Source organism: Otolemur garnettii, unplaced genomic scaffold, assembly GCF_000181295.1.
Source record: "Otolemur garnettii isolate 467f Iridium unplaced genomic scaffold, OtoGar3 scaffold00016, whole genome shotgun sequence".
In the NCBI taxonomy this organism is placed as follows: Eukaryota; Metazoa; Chordata; class Mammalia; order Primates; family Galagidae; genus Otolemur; species Otolemur garnettii.
Genome location: NW_003852411.1, coordinates 9,901,842 through 9,915,318, shown reverse-complemented (window position 1 = coordinate 9,915,318; position 13,477 = coordinate 9,901,842). Strand labels below are relative to the sequence as shown.

Below are 13,477 nucleotides of genomic sequence, written 5' to 3'. Positions count from 1 at the left end.
ATAATTCATTACATGGAATATTACTATTACTTAGTAACATAATTTTTACTAGCCTGTTAACTTAAGTATTATTTAATATCTGTTACAAGTTCTCCTAACACTTTGGCTCATGAGCAGTCTTCCAAGGGATAACAGGAACCCTTTTAAAGGGCTGATTAAGGGCTCACAGCAAATAAAAAGTTCTAGACTACTTAGTAACAATATTCTCAGAAAGGAAAGCTTGGAAAATTCATGATGATGATGAATCACTGAATATCTTGGGGGTGGAGGTGAGATGGAAGGAGGGAGGGAGAGAGAGAGGGAGGGACAGAGAGAGAGAGAATGAATTAATATGCCTCCTGCAGAGAGACAGAGACAATGGATGCCTCTCTTTTTCTACATAAACTGAATCTTGTATTAAGTCCTTTTCATTGGCCAGACAATGCCGAAGTCATTTTGGTTTGGATGTGTTTAAAGTTCCGGAAACCAGGCTTCCTTTGAGCTTAGGAAGTCATCAGTCATTTCTGTTCCTATTCTAGTAAAAGTTTAACTGTGGTGGTAAAAAGCCAAAAACAAATGGAAGAAAATTAGAATTGCCCAAGTTGTTCAGAATTTAGTTTTACTGTGCAAAATAAGTCAACAAATTTCTCCTATTTCCTTTTTTCTTCCTCCCTTCCTTCCTTCTTTCTCTCTCTTCTTTCTTTCTCTCTGTGTCTTTCTTTGACAGAGTCTTGCTAGAGTAGTGTTTTCATCATAGCTCATTGTAGCCTCAAATTCCTGGGCTCCAAAGTTCTCCTACTTCAGCCTCCTGAATAGTTGGGACTACAGGCCTGCACCACCACACCTGGCTAATATTTTTATTTTTTTATTTTTTTGATGATGTCTTGCTCTTGCTCATGCTGTTCTCAAACTCTTGAACTCAACTAATCCTCCTGCCTTGGCTTCCCAGAGTGCTAGAATTACAGGCATGAGCCACTGTGCCCAGTCTATTTGCTTTTTAACAATTAAAGCAAATACGGAGATAACAGAAACTTGGAGGGTACAGTCACTAGGATTAGCCACTCTATTGCTGAAGTCAAAGCACAGCTCATTAAGAACAACCCTCAAGTGACTCCGCCAAGTGAAACACTGCAGATTATTAATTGAGAATGTATGAGTTTAACCTAATACAATGTTTTCTTCCAAGGAGGAACGGTCTTAATAAATACGAAATCATTGTCCCTCCAAAAGAGATATAGATAACAGCATGCATTCAAAAGTCTCTTGAGACTAGGAGAAATAGTTACAAGTAGTGGTGTATTGGAGCCACAAACTGTCAAACTTTCAGAAATTTTTCAAGCCAGTTGACATGTTGGTAGCTTGAAATATGTAAAAACAAAGATCATGTTAATTTCCACCACTCTACCACAACCCAGAAAACAGCTTTGCTTATTTTTAATAACTATCAAGCTATGATATTGCAGTTTACTTGACCTTTCCTTTAGCTTAGTAATATTAAAGTTGTTTGCATGATGGGAGCATTCATACTACAAAAATTGACAAATGCTACCCAGCAGGGCTTTCCCACCAGAGGGCCAGTTATTAAACTCTAATCAGCACATCACTGGTCTCATCCTTATCATAAACCGAACCAAATATAAAAGAGAGACACAAAGTTTAATACTTCAGCCAGGAGAACACAATGAACAGACCTTCATTGCTCAGCACATCTTTATCCAACATATACATATTACATTGATCCATTTAATTAATCTGCCTAATCCATTCATCTATTTAATTAATCTGTCTAATTCATTAAATAAAGAATGAAAGATATAACAGGCCATAAGTATTCACTGTAATAGATCTCTGGACTTTGAAGATTTCTACTATGGAAAAGAGAAATGATGGAAGTTCAAAATTGGTTTTTAATGCCTTCCTTTCGGCTGGAGACGCCATCTTCCAGTAATTCACCAAAATGACAAACACAAAGAGAGAGAGGACAGGCACCCGATGCGGGTTCTCTAGGCCTTTTAGAAAACATGGAGTTGTTCCTTTGGCCACATATATGTGAATCTACAAGAAAGGTGAGATTATAGACATCAAGGGAATGGGTACTGTTCAAAAAGGCCGGCCACACAAATGTTACCACGGCAAAACTGGAAGAGTCTACAGTGTTACCCAGCATGCTGTTGGCATTGTAAACAAGCAATTTAAGGGCAAGATTTGTTTGTTTGTTTGTTTGTTTTGAGACAGAGTCTCATTTTGTTACCCTCAGTAGAGTACCATGGCATCACAGCTCACAGCAACCTCAAACTCTAGGGCTTAAGTGATTTTCTTGCCTCTGCCTCCCAAGTAGCTGGAACTACAGGTGCCCACCACAACACTGGGCTATTTTTTTTTTTTTTATTGTTCCAGTTGTCATTGTTGTTTACCTGGCCTGGGCCAGGTTCTAACCTGCCAGCCTCGGTGTATGTGGCCAGCACCGTAACTACTGTGCTACGGGCGCTGAGCCAAACGGGCAAGACTCTTACCAAGAGGATTGATTATTTTTCGTATTGAGCATATTAAGCACTCTAAGAGCCAAGAGAGCTTCCTGAAACGCATGAAGGAAAATGATCAGAAAAAGAAGAGAAAGGTACTTGGGTTTCAACTGAAGTGCCAGCCTGCTCCACCCAGAGAAACTCACTTTGTAAGAACCAATGGAAAGGAGCCTAAGCTTCTGGAACCCATTCTCTATGAATTCATGGTATAATAGGTATTAAAAATAAAGGGGTACTAAAAACAAAATTGTTTTTAACTTTAATTTTGTCAGAACAAGGTACCATGGCAGTTTTAATTATTAGAGCTCTTTGGAAATAAATTGGGCAACATAGATCAAAGGTCATTAAAATATTTATACTCTTCAACTCAGAAATTCCATTTCTCAGAAGTTAATCTAAGGAAACAATATTAAATACAGAAAAGTTTGCATTAATCATGATAGTAATTACAATAGTTAAACGTTGAAAACAAATGTTCACACCAAGAGAAAGGTTAAGTAAATTGCAGTATCACCACCTAATGATAGTATTGTTATTAAAAACGCACAAATAGTCAGGCGGTGCCTGTGGCTCAAAGGAGTAGGGCTCTGGCCCCATATGCCAGAGGTGGTGGGTTCAAACCCAGCCCCGGCCAAAAACTGAAAAAAAAAAAAAAAGCACAAGTAGTCTTGTTACAATGGTAAGCAGCAACTTTTGGGGTGTTTTTTGATTTTTTTTTTTTACTAGGTTTTTCTATAATGTTATGTTAGTTTTATAATTATGAAAAAATTAATTTTTATTAAAAAAATCCTTGAGTCAGGCAGGGGAGGGTGGGGAATACAAATCCCAGTATACTTTATTGGCTAGTTTGAAGTTTCTAAGGCTAAGCTCTTATGAATATTTGCTTCATAATTAATTAATATAGAAGGGCCCAAATAAGTTACAGCATTGGAGCTGGATTTACTATCTTTCCCGAAAATGTTTTCTCTAGTAATACAATGAAACACATGTTTCAAAAAAGAAAAGGAGAAAAGATAAAGTTGGCTACTATCGACACAGAGCTGCCCTGGTCATATTTAATTCATTAACCAAAAGACTTGCCTGAGGTGTGATTCCGCACCAGAAGTTCGAGTACAGGCCCCGGGACTCCAGCATGGGGGCCACAATGGTTTTGTTTTCTGCAATCATTAGATTGAGGGTCTGTGGATTAGTCAAGAAATTGTCGACATCTATGAACTAGGAAAAGAAAAGGGTAATGTCAGGTAAAAAAGTATTCTTCAGTAATGGGTTCAGGAACAGTACTTCTGAACGATCACAGGCACTTTCCTGTGACCTATGTCCTTACTGAAACCTGTTGCAGCTGGGTAGCTTTCATTCAGTCAAAATACATTTATTTGGCCTAACTTCCACATGTTCATTGCCTGAAGCACCACACAATAAATTGGTGTCGGCAAACTGGGCACAAACTCAACCAGGACCCAACCTACACCTTGGTTTGTGGTTTAAGTGCAGGATATTAATGACTCTAAAGTTCTTAAAAATCCATTCAAAAACACTTACTGAGTGCCCACTCCAGGCACAGATGGGCAGACCTATTGAGATTTTTCTGTGTTAAATCTAGTATGGCCCAAAATAGATCCATTAAATGCTATTAATGGTACAATTAGATTTTTTTTTTTTTTGAGACAGAGTCTCACTTTGTCACCCTCAGTAGAATGCCATGGTATCCTAATTCACAGCAACTCCAAACTCCTGGGCTCAACCAATCCTCTTGCCTCAGACTCCCAAGTAGCTGGGACTACTAGCATTGCCACAATGCCCCACTATGTTTTAGAGATGGAGGTTTCACTCTTGCTCAGGCTGGTCTTGAACTCCTGAGCTCAGGGGATCCACCAGCCTCATCCTCTCAGAATGCTAGGATTATATAGGCATGAGCCACCATGCCCTGTACAAGTAGAATTTTTATTTAAAAGACATTATGCCCACGTATCATACCATGCTAATCAGTGAAGTTACTTCCTGTTCTCGACAAAACCCCATGTTAACAGTGATTTATTCACACAGACAGTGTAACAATTGATCCTAGTATATAAAAGAAATAATCACACTGTACTGTACATTGAAAAATGGATAAATTGACAGATTTTATGTTACCCATATTTTGTTACAATGAAACATATCAGAAGGATTTATTCTGACAATAGTCAATCCGTTTCCTAAAAATTTTGTGATTCCTCATTTTTATACTTCAATGACATTTAAATAGCTAAACAATGTTAAATAGTACCAGCACAATTTAAAAATGTGTATGAAATTATTTGTGTTCCAAGTGTGTGTGATAAATTCTTGGGCTGATTCTTTTTGTGGTCAAGGGGCTGGAGATGTATATAGGTCAAAAATATTCCCTTTCAAAATCAGAGTCTAGTGACAGCAGATGTCCATAAAAGTAATGAAGTCCTCCTGGCTTTGCCTCACACTGGTACTATGTCTAGGGTCATACTGGAAAACACTTGCCGAAAGAACTAAATGGGTTTGGGGGACCAGCGATGAAAAGTTTGATTCCCATAAACTTGGGAAGGAAAATGTCATGTCAATGTTCAAAAAGAAAAAAGCGACTGTAGCTCCTTGATGCTTAGGTAACTCTCCTTATTTCTAATTGAGGGAGGTTCACGCAGGACAAGGATGGAGAATGACGTTGCCGCCTAATCATCAAGTCCACTATTTTCCTGGACCACTCTCAAAGTTCTAAGGAAAGTGATGGAACCTCTTCATCACTTTGCAGAGAAGTTCCGCATGAGAGTCCCACCTAACTGCAAGCAACCAGGACGCCAGAGAGACATACCCATCCTCAAAACACTCAGCAGCAAAGCGGGACATTTTCATATGTCCCCAAAATCCTTCCATAAAGGTATCAGGACAACTTATATTGCTTTACCTACGTAATTTCCCATGAGTAAAAAGGATTTAGTTTATTACATATCAGAGACCATGTCATTCAGGAGAGCTTCTTCACTCACTCACTGAAAAGGCACCTCCGAAGTAGGTCTGAGATGAAATCCAGGCATCCTGATATTACATTTCCAAAATTTTCCCTTGAGCCTTTATTCAAAAGTGGGGGAGGTGATACCTAAGCAAGAGGTTGTTTAGATATCTTTTATGGCCCTAGTATTGAACAACTGATTTGGAAATAGTCTAGATAACCATTATTAAGAAATCAAACATCTGTTTTTACCAGAATGTAGTCTGACCATCTTTCCCTCGCAGTTCGAAGCGCTGCCTGTCGTAGTTTCATCACATGGGCAAACCGGGAGCTCGGCCAGTGCTTTGGTCCAATTTCATCAGGGTAAGATCTAAAAGAATGATAACAATAAAGCTTATAATTACTGAGTACCCAGCTCTGTGCTAAATATTTATATGCACTGACTCATTTAATCCTCCACCAACACTAGGAAGTATTAATAGATGACTATGATTGTTATCATCATCCCCCTATTGCAGATAAGGAAAATGAAGTAAGGAGAGCTTAAGTAACGTGCGGTTTACTGTGCACAAGAATCTTTATCCAAAATGTTTCTAACAAGAGCCCTATGAAGTAAATACTACTATTCTTCTCATTTCACAGACAGCTGTGCACAGCAGTCAAGCCATTTATTGTACAATATTATACAATAAATAAGAGGCACAATAAAGATTTAAATCCAGGTAATCTAGCCTTAAAGCTCATGTTTTCAGACAGTTTTGTTTTATAAACTGCTCTTAAATAAATTTGGGAAGGTTGAAGAACAAATAAGAGTTTTCCAGATACAAAAAGCTTTGATTTACTTAGTGGAGTCTCAGTGAATTATTCTGCACAGCCTAACACGTTATCTGTCCCAGGTAGAGCGAGGTCATGGAGCAAGTGTATATATAGTGTCATTGGGATCTCTGTCCACATCCACAAAATGGCCAGGCCAGGACTCCTAAATGGCCACATAGGCAAGTGGGCTGATCTATCCTCTGGAACCTTTCAGAGAGCTCCCACCTGGCAAGGGCATTGATCACATCACAGGGGCCCAAAACTAGCCACCACTTCAAATTCTTACAGCTGCACAGGCAGTATATTTGTATTAGTGAATGAAAAATCACAAAACAATGTCTGCCCTAATGTTTTCCCCATGATCCTTGTATATATTTATTTAAAACCTGGCTACAGAGAACATGACTAGGTTGAAAAGGAGACACACAAAAGTCTTTCTATGCCATTTTAATTACAACGAATTCCATTATGAGGTACTCCAAAGGAGTGTTAAAATCTTTTATAGTGTTCCAACTTCACTGTTATATAATAAATATATGTGTATTTTCTCAAACCCAAGTATATGGTCTGCTTGGGTTTGAGAAAATACATGTATATTTATTATAGTATGTTTTATATTTATAAGCTTATTTGAAATGTAAATGTATTCTATGTAACATATAAAGACTAAAAGAAGAGAAATTTGTTCTATAATGGCATTTATTATTATGATAATACAAATTTGGCTTTCAATAAATGATTTACCCTGGACAGAACCAGGCAGCTCATTCAATCTATATCTATAATTCCTAAGTTGTAATTGTAGTAGCCTTGGGAACATTTACAATAGTAAGTTTTAAATGTATTTATTCCTGTCCTTATTTACTCATTTGTTCATCCAACAAGTATTAAGTTAGTGCCTGCCAAGAAAATAGCACAGGGGGTAAATAAAAGTGTTTGTGTACTCTAATAACTCCTGCCAAAGAATAGGAGTTCATTTAGGAAAAAATACATAAATTGCATAGTTAATTAACAATGCTGGTTAAGTGTATCATTGTGCTTAAAAGGATGATGTAGAAAATAAGCAATATAATTGTTAAGAGAATTGCAGACCTTTATAACTAAAAGGATTAAGGACAGCTTTCTATTGTAGGTATGATTTAGGATCAGAGTTAGTTACAAAGAAGGAAAGGGCCTTTCAGAACCTACAAGAGCAACAGCTTGGGGTTTGGAAATAAATGGATAATGCACGTTTTCCTTTGGGAAAAAGTAGGACATATGCATGCTAAGTTTATGGATTCTATTAAATATAAATCTCAGGTGTTTGAACTTTGTTCTGTAGGTACTAGAGAGCAATTATAGACTTTTTAATAAAGAAATGAAACTATTTTGAATTTTAGGTACATTGACTTTACTACGGTATGTGGGATAACTTGGAGATAGAAACAACTAAGAAATTGCTATGGTTAGATTAGAAATACCTAACTGTTCTTCAGTAGGGGACAGATTAAATAATTATGGTACAGCCATATAATGGATAATACGCAGTTAAAAAAAATGAAGTTCTTGAACTAATGCTATGGAACGATCGCCAGAATATGATAAGCGAAAAAAGTAAAGTGTATGTAGAAAGTATACAAACTTTTCACTATGTTCCCTCAAGAACAAAAAGTTTATACTTAAAATAGGAATAAATAAGAAAAAAGTAAAGTGTATGTATACAAACTTTTCACTATGTTCCCTCAATAACAAAAAGTTTATACTTAAAATAGGAATAAATAAGATCATTATTTCAAATACATACTACTATGGCAGTTTATTTATGAACTAATGAAAACTTGAACTTGTCTGGCAGCTGTAGGAGTAAAGAGAACGGGGGAATGATGCAGATCTGTCAAAGGAGGAAATAGCAGGTGTTGAGAACTCAGGTAGAGAGATGAAAAACAATGAAACGTCACAAGTGCCTCTAAGACTAGAAGCCCACGTGGCTGGAGAGCTGGTTAAGGAGGAAGGGAAAATAGTGAACTTATAAAATTTATTCTTGCTACTCACTCCGGCTCATCCATAGGCCTCCACTCCACGTAGTGATAGAGTTTCTGTACGTTTTTCAACCACTCCCTGAATATTTCTGTTGTATTATCCACATTGTGATCAGTGGCTGCCCTGCATAAGAGTAAGCGTGATACAGTTTAATTATGTTATCCAAAGAAAGAGAGGAAAATCTAAAAAGCCCCAGACTAATCGAAAGGAGAATGGCCAGTTCTAGAAAAAAAAATTGTATATATAAAAATAATCCCCGCATGGTCCAAACTAGACAATGTGTTTCTGAAGTGAGAGATGCCACTTAAAATCATCTTTGTGTCATTAGACTGCCCATTGTAGAATACATTAAAGGTTATACTAATAAATAAACACATGAAAACACTAAAACTGTATAGGCATACTATGAATTAACCTACAGTTAATGAATCTTTTCTTTTTGTTTTAATTTTCAGTTATCTAAGATGTAACCCATACCTTTTAACATCATTAACAATTACCATCAATTTAAGAAATAATTCAGTTATGTTTTCATTTCAAGTCAACTTTCAGCTCATAATGAAATTTCTTGTTAGTGTAATCATTAGGAAACCACAATAATAATTCCCAATATAAATCTTGAAATATAAAGTATCTTTGACTATCTATTTTGGATTAAATTTACCATCACTTAAAAAAATAGAGCATTTTCTTTTCTTTCTTTCTTTTTCTTTTTTGTGAGATAGAGTCTTGTATTGTCACCCTCGATAGAGTGCTGTGGAGTCATAGCTCCCAGCAACCTCAGACTCTTGGCCTCAAGTGATTCTCTTATCTCAGCCTCCCAAGTAGCTGGGACAATAGGCACCCATCACGATGCCCAGCTATTTTTATTTTTTATTTTTATTAAATCATAGCTGTGTACATTGATGCATTTATGGGGTTCAGTGTACTGATTTGATGTACAATGTGAAATGCTTACATCAAACTGATTAACACATCCATCACCTCACTTACTTATTTGTTGTGGTAAGACAAGTATACTCTTTTCTTAATAGTTTTGAAATGTGCCATTGCATTATGCACATTAGGTGAGGTTCCCCCTAAGTAGAGAGGAGATCTCACTCTTGCTCAGGCTAGTCAAGAATTCCTGAGCCCAGGCAATCTACCCACCTCAGCCTCCCTTAGTGTTAGGATTATGGGCCTGAGCCACCATGCCTAGCATAGATGTTTTAACTTTCAGAAAACTTGTAGTTTTATTTAATGACAACTATGGAATAAAAGAAGAAATATAAAACAATTTCAAAACTTCTAAAAATAATGACATCACTACACATCAGAATTTCGGGATACAATTAAAGCAATGATCAGAGAAAAATTCAGTTTTACGTGACTACATCAATAAAAGTAAATGAGTTAAATTCTTACTCAAAAAGCTATAAAAAGGGCAACAAAGCACATAAATATAAAGAAATCAGTAATAAAGATAAAGGTAGAAAGTCTTGATATATAAAATAGAAAAAAAGTAGAATTATAAACAAACCAAAATGCTACTTCTTTGAGAAAAAAAAAAAAAAACAATGAAAGACAAGCACTAGTTAACTTACTCAAGACAACTCAAATATCAAAAATAAGAAATGAAAAAAGTGAGAAGCAGCATGATCAATTTGAAAGAAAAATTTTTAAGAACTTGTAAGCAATTACTTTGTACAGTTCAATGATAAATTTGAAAACTACATGCAATAAAAGATTTTTCTAAAAAAGTGTATATTAAATTGTATGTAAAATTGACTCCAGAAGGGAAATAAAGTATAAACAAATGATTTCTATTGAAAGAAATAAAAAGAAAAAGGAAAACACTTAGGCCTAGATGGTTACATAGGGAAATTCTACCAAATCTTACACTAGATACTTCAAATATTATATAGCTTCTTCTCTAGAGCATAGAAAAAAATAAAAACTCCAAGTTCTTCTAATAATGCAAGTATAATACTAATTCTAAACCTGATGAAGATACTTGCATACACACATACACAAACTACAGACCAATGTCATTTAGTGAATATGCTGCAAAAATTCTAAATAAAGTATTAGCAAACAAAAGCCAACATCTTATCAAGAAAATATAGCATGGCCTAAGATGGTTCAATATAATAAAATTAATTAACATAATTCACAGTGTTTATAGACCTGAAGAAAAATCATGATTGTGATGGAAATGTGTGAAAGGTGTTTAACAAAATTCAATACCTATTCCTGACTTTTTAAAACCACACAGAAGAAAATTCCAACATGTTTCTTCACAGAGGAATGGCAATGAATAAATGTATAATGAATGATAGGATTATAAAAATCACTATTTTACAATCACCGACACAATAATTGATTCAGGAAAATTTATCAATGGATAGTAAACCATTGAGTAAAAGGTTTTTGGTAAACAGGATATTCACAGAATCTTATACTATCTCCCACAGACAACTTATTAGTTGCAGAGGCATAAAGATAGCTTTGCAATGGAGAAGTCTGGTGGATACCATCTTAACCACGTAATCAAACTTCACATCGCTCATCATCAATTATGAGACAAACTGACATCGAGTAATTTTTGATGTGATACCCTGAGAAGAACACAATGTTAACTAAGTAATATTCTTGCCAAAACATGTTTAGCTTGAATGTAATTGGGGAAAAGAATGAGTATGGAAGAATTTATCTATCACCGACTTCTTTCCTTTGTGGCTGTTTCTTGATTACACCAGACTTTAATTCTCTTTGCCCTCCCCACCCTGACGGTTTCTCAATCCTTTTGATAAAGTTGGTCTTACTGTACGAAATGTATTTTCCTGGTGTACAGATGAAGCAACTCCAAAATCTTTCTAAGTACCCACTGTTGGCAAACATCCTTACAAATTGGCTGCTTGGAGTATCCAGAGACACATGTGTCTTGTTAAAAATAGAAGCCCAGATTTAAAACCCTTGCTTCATTGAGGTAGGAAATTGTCACCACTGTGACTTCCCCCAATTGTTAAGATTCTCTTTGTTCTCAGGCTTCCTAGGAAATGGGCAAATCCTCCAGCTGGGGTTGCAGAGCGGTGCTCCCACGCTGGACTCTGTGCAAGGCCAGTCTGGCCTTCGCTGGGTCCCAGAACAGGAAGCCCACTGTGAAAGTCTTGCACCTCCTCCCCCCCATTAAGACTAAACCACCACCACCGCTCCTCCACTGCCCCGTCAAAAGGCAAAAACCAGAAATCTGGGCAGACACTTCTGCCTGCTGCCTTTTTATCCTTCTGACAAAAATGTGTTTCTGTTTGGAAACATAATAATGACAGTATTACAGGCTCTAGGGCTCTTCAGAGAGTTGGAGAGAGAGATACCAAGAGCCCAGATGCAAGCTCCCTGGAGGAAACGCCAGGCTGGTGTTAATGGCTCTATTTTTAGAGCCCTACAGAGCTAGACAACAGTGCAGTGCTTGTCCTGTACAAGACGCCACTGGACACAAAAGCTCTTCAGCTGAGGTGAATTTTCCCTTGGAGCTAGGACGCTGAGAACCCAGAATGTGCGAATCCCCTCAGGAGGAGCTGGGCACTGCAGCCCCTCTCTCAACCTGAGTGCTCCTACCAGCCCCGGCAGGGCTGTGCAGCCGTGGGTCTGCCAGCCTCCTCCCAGTCGGGCCAGGAAAGGAGCCCAGGAAGGTAACAGACCAGATTCCTTGAAGAAAACAAATGATGTGAGCAGACAGCTGGCCATCTGCAGAGGTGATCTGGGAGTGATTTACTGTCACTAATCAAACTGGAAAACCACAGCTCTTTAAAACACAAACGCAAACTGGCTGGGAGACCATGCATGCTCCTGAGAGGCTAACACTGCTCAGTCCTTGCCTCCATTCTCCCAACCAGAGTGGGGATTCACACTTACATCAACACCTCTGCTCACTCTCTCCACGCTGGGTCTCTCCAGCTCAGGACAAGCCAGCAAGCAGAGTTCAGCTCTGGAACTGTTTAATAGTCTCTGAAGGTCACGTTGGGACAATGACCTCCCTTTACCTCTAAAAAGCCTGCTACCTGCCAGCCACTAAGGTCTCTCTCTCACACTTTTAGGGGAGCTGTGGCCCTGATATGTCTTCAGTGCACATGGCTGGCTTCCTCTCTATCCTTGAGTTCTTGCTAGTTTTTCTTGGAGCTAGAATCTGAAATAGAAAGTGGTAGAAACAGGTGGAGCATCCACAGTGGCCTCGGAGGGACACGTGAGCCATATTTCACCACCCGCTACGCATCTGCTTTCTCTCGGATTCTGCTTCTATATCCTGTTTCCCTTTCTTCCTCTTCACGTGTGGTCAATTAGCAAAGGCCCTTAAGTCTCGGATTCAAAATCAAAGTAGGAGAAAGGTAAAGACATACAGAAACGTGATCATGGGCAGGGATCCCTTTGGCTGTTGATGCTCGCAGGCCGCAGGTGCAATGCTGCTGCTATGGGCGGGGGGCGGCGGGGCACAAGGAGCAGGCCAACAAGTAAACACGTCTGCAGGACCAGACAGCTTTCCTGCTTGGCTGTGGACAAAAACCTGTGAGATGTATCTGGCAATGCCTGATAACATTGACATTTGCTCCTTGTTCCAAAAGGTCAGTTTTCATTCCTATGTCTTGCCTCTTAGACGCGTAGTGGACTTGAAATAATTAGAACTGATTCATCTATTTTTTACAAGTCCTACTGAGGTCGTTAGGGCTAAACTCACATTGGTAAACATGGGGCCAGTGAAATCACATTAACCAAGACCCAGGCTGGTCTCAGCAGGTCCCACCCTCTCAGCGGGTGGAACACAGATACTGAGGACACGGTATTCCTGATCATGTCCATCTGCCTTCCTGCTGCACCCAGAGAGTCTAGACCTCCCTCGCTGCAGACCATGACAGCAACTGGTAGGGCGGGAGGATGGCACTGCTGGGTAGCCATCCGTCTTTGCTGCCGGAGAACATGTGAAGTATGTTCCCCAGAGGTGCAAGGGAATGGCGATGGAACGAGCAGTAAAGTTAGTCACCTCCTGGACCATCCTCGTCATGACTAGTGAGTTGGCAAACGTGAATTTTCCGATTCAAAGACTTCAAACACGGAAATACCCTTTCAAATGCCTCTTGTTTTCATCCAGCAAGGAAGACTTGTTGGTGTAGAAAATAAAGAGCTCCACCTAAAAGTAAAATTCCACTTA

At 38.3% G+C, this 13,477-nt stretch overlaps 1 protein-coding gene across 1 annotated transcript in view; it reads right to left on the bottom strand.

Annotated features, from left to right (window-relative positions):
* The window catches only part of COLGALT2 (collagen beta(1-O)galactosyltransferase 2), a 98,832-nt gene that overhangs the window by 35,121 nt on the left and 50,234 nt on the right, over positions 1-13,477 (bottom strand). The window contains exons 2-4 of the mRNA XM_012802617.2: positions 8,308-8,418; positions 5,713-5,830; positions 3,582-3,716 (exon numbers count right to left, since the gene is read on the bottom strand). Coding sequence (XP_012658071.2) covers positions 3,582-3,716; positions 5,713-5,830; positions 8,308-8,418 — 364 coding nt within the window. The remainder of the gene's footprint in view (positions 1-3,581; positions 3,717-5,712; positions 5,831-8,307; positions 8,419-13,477) is intronic.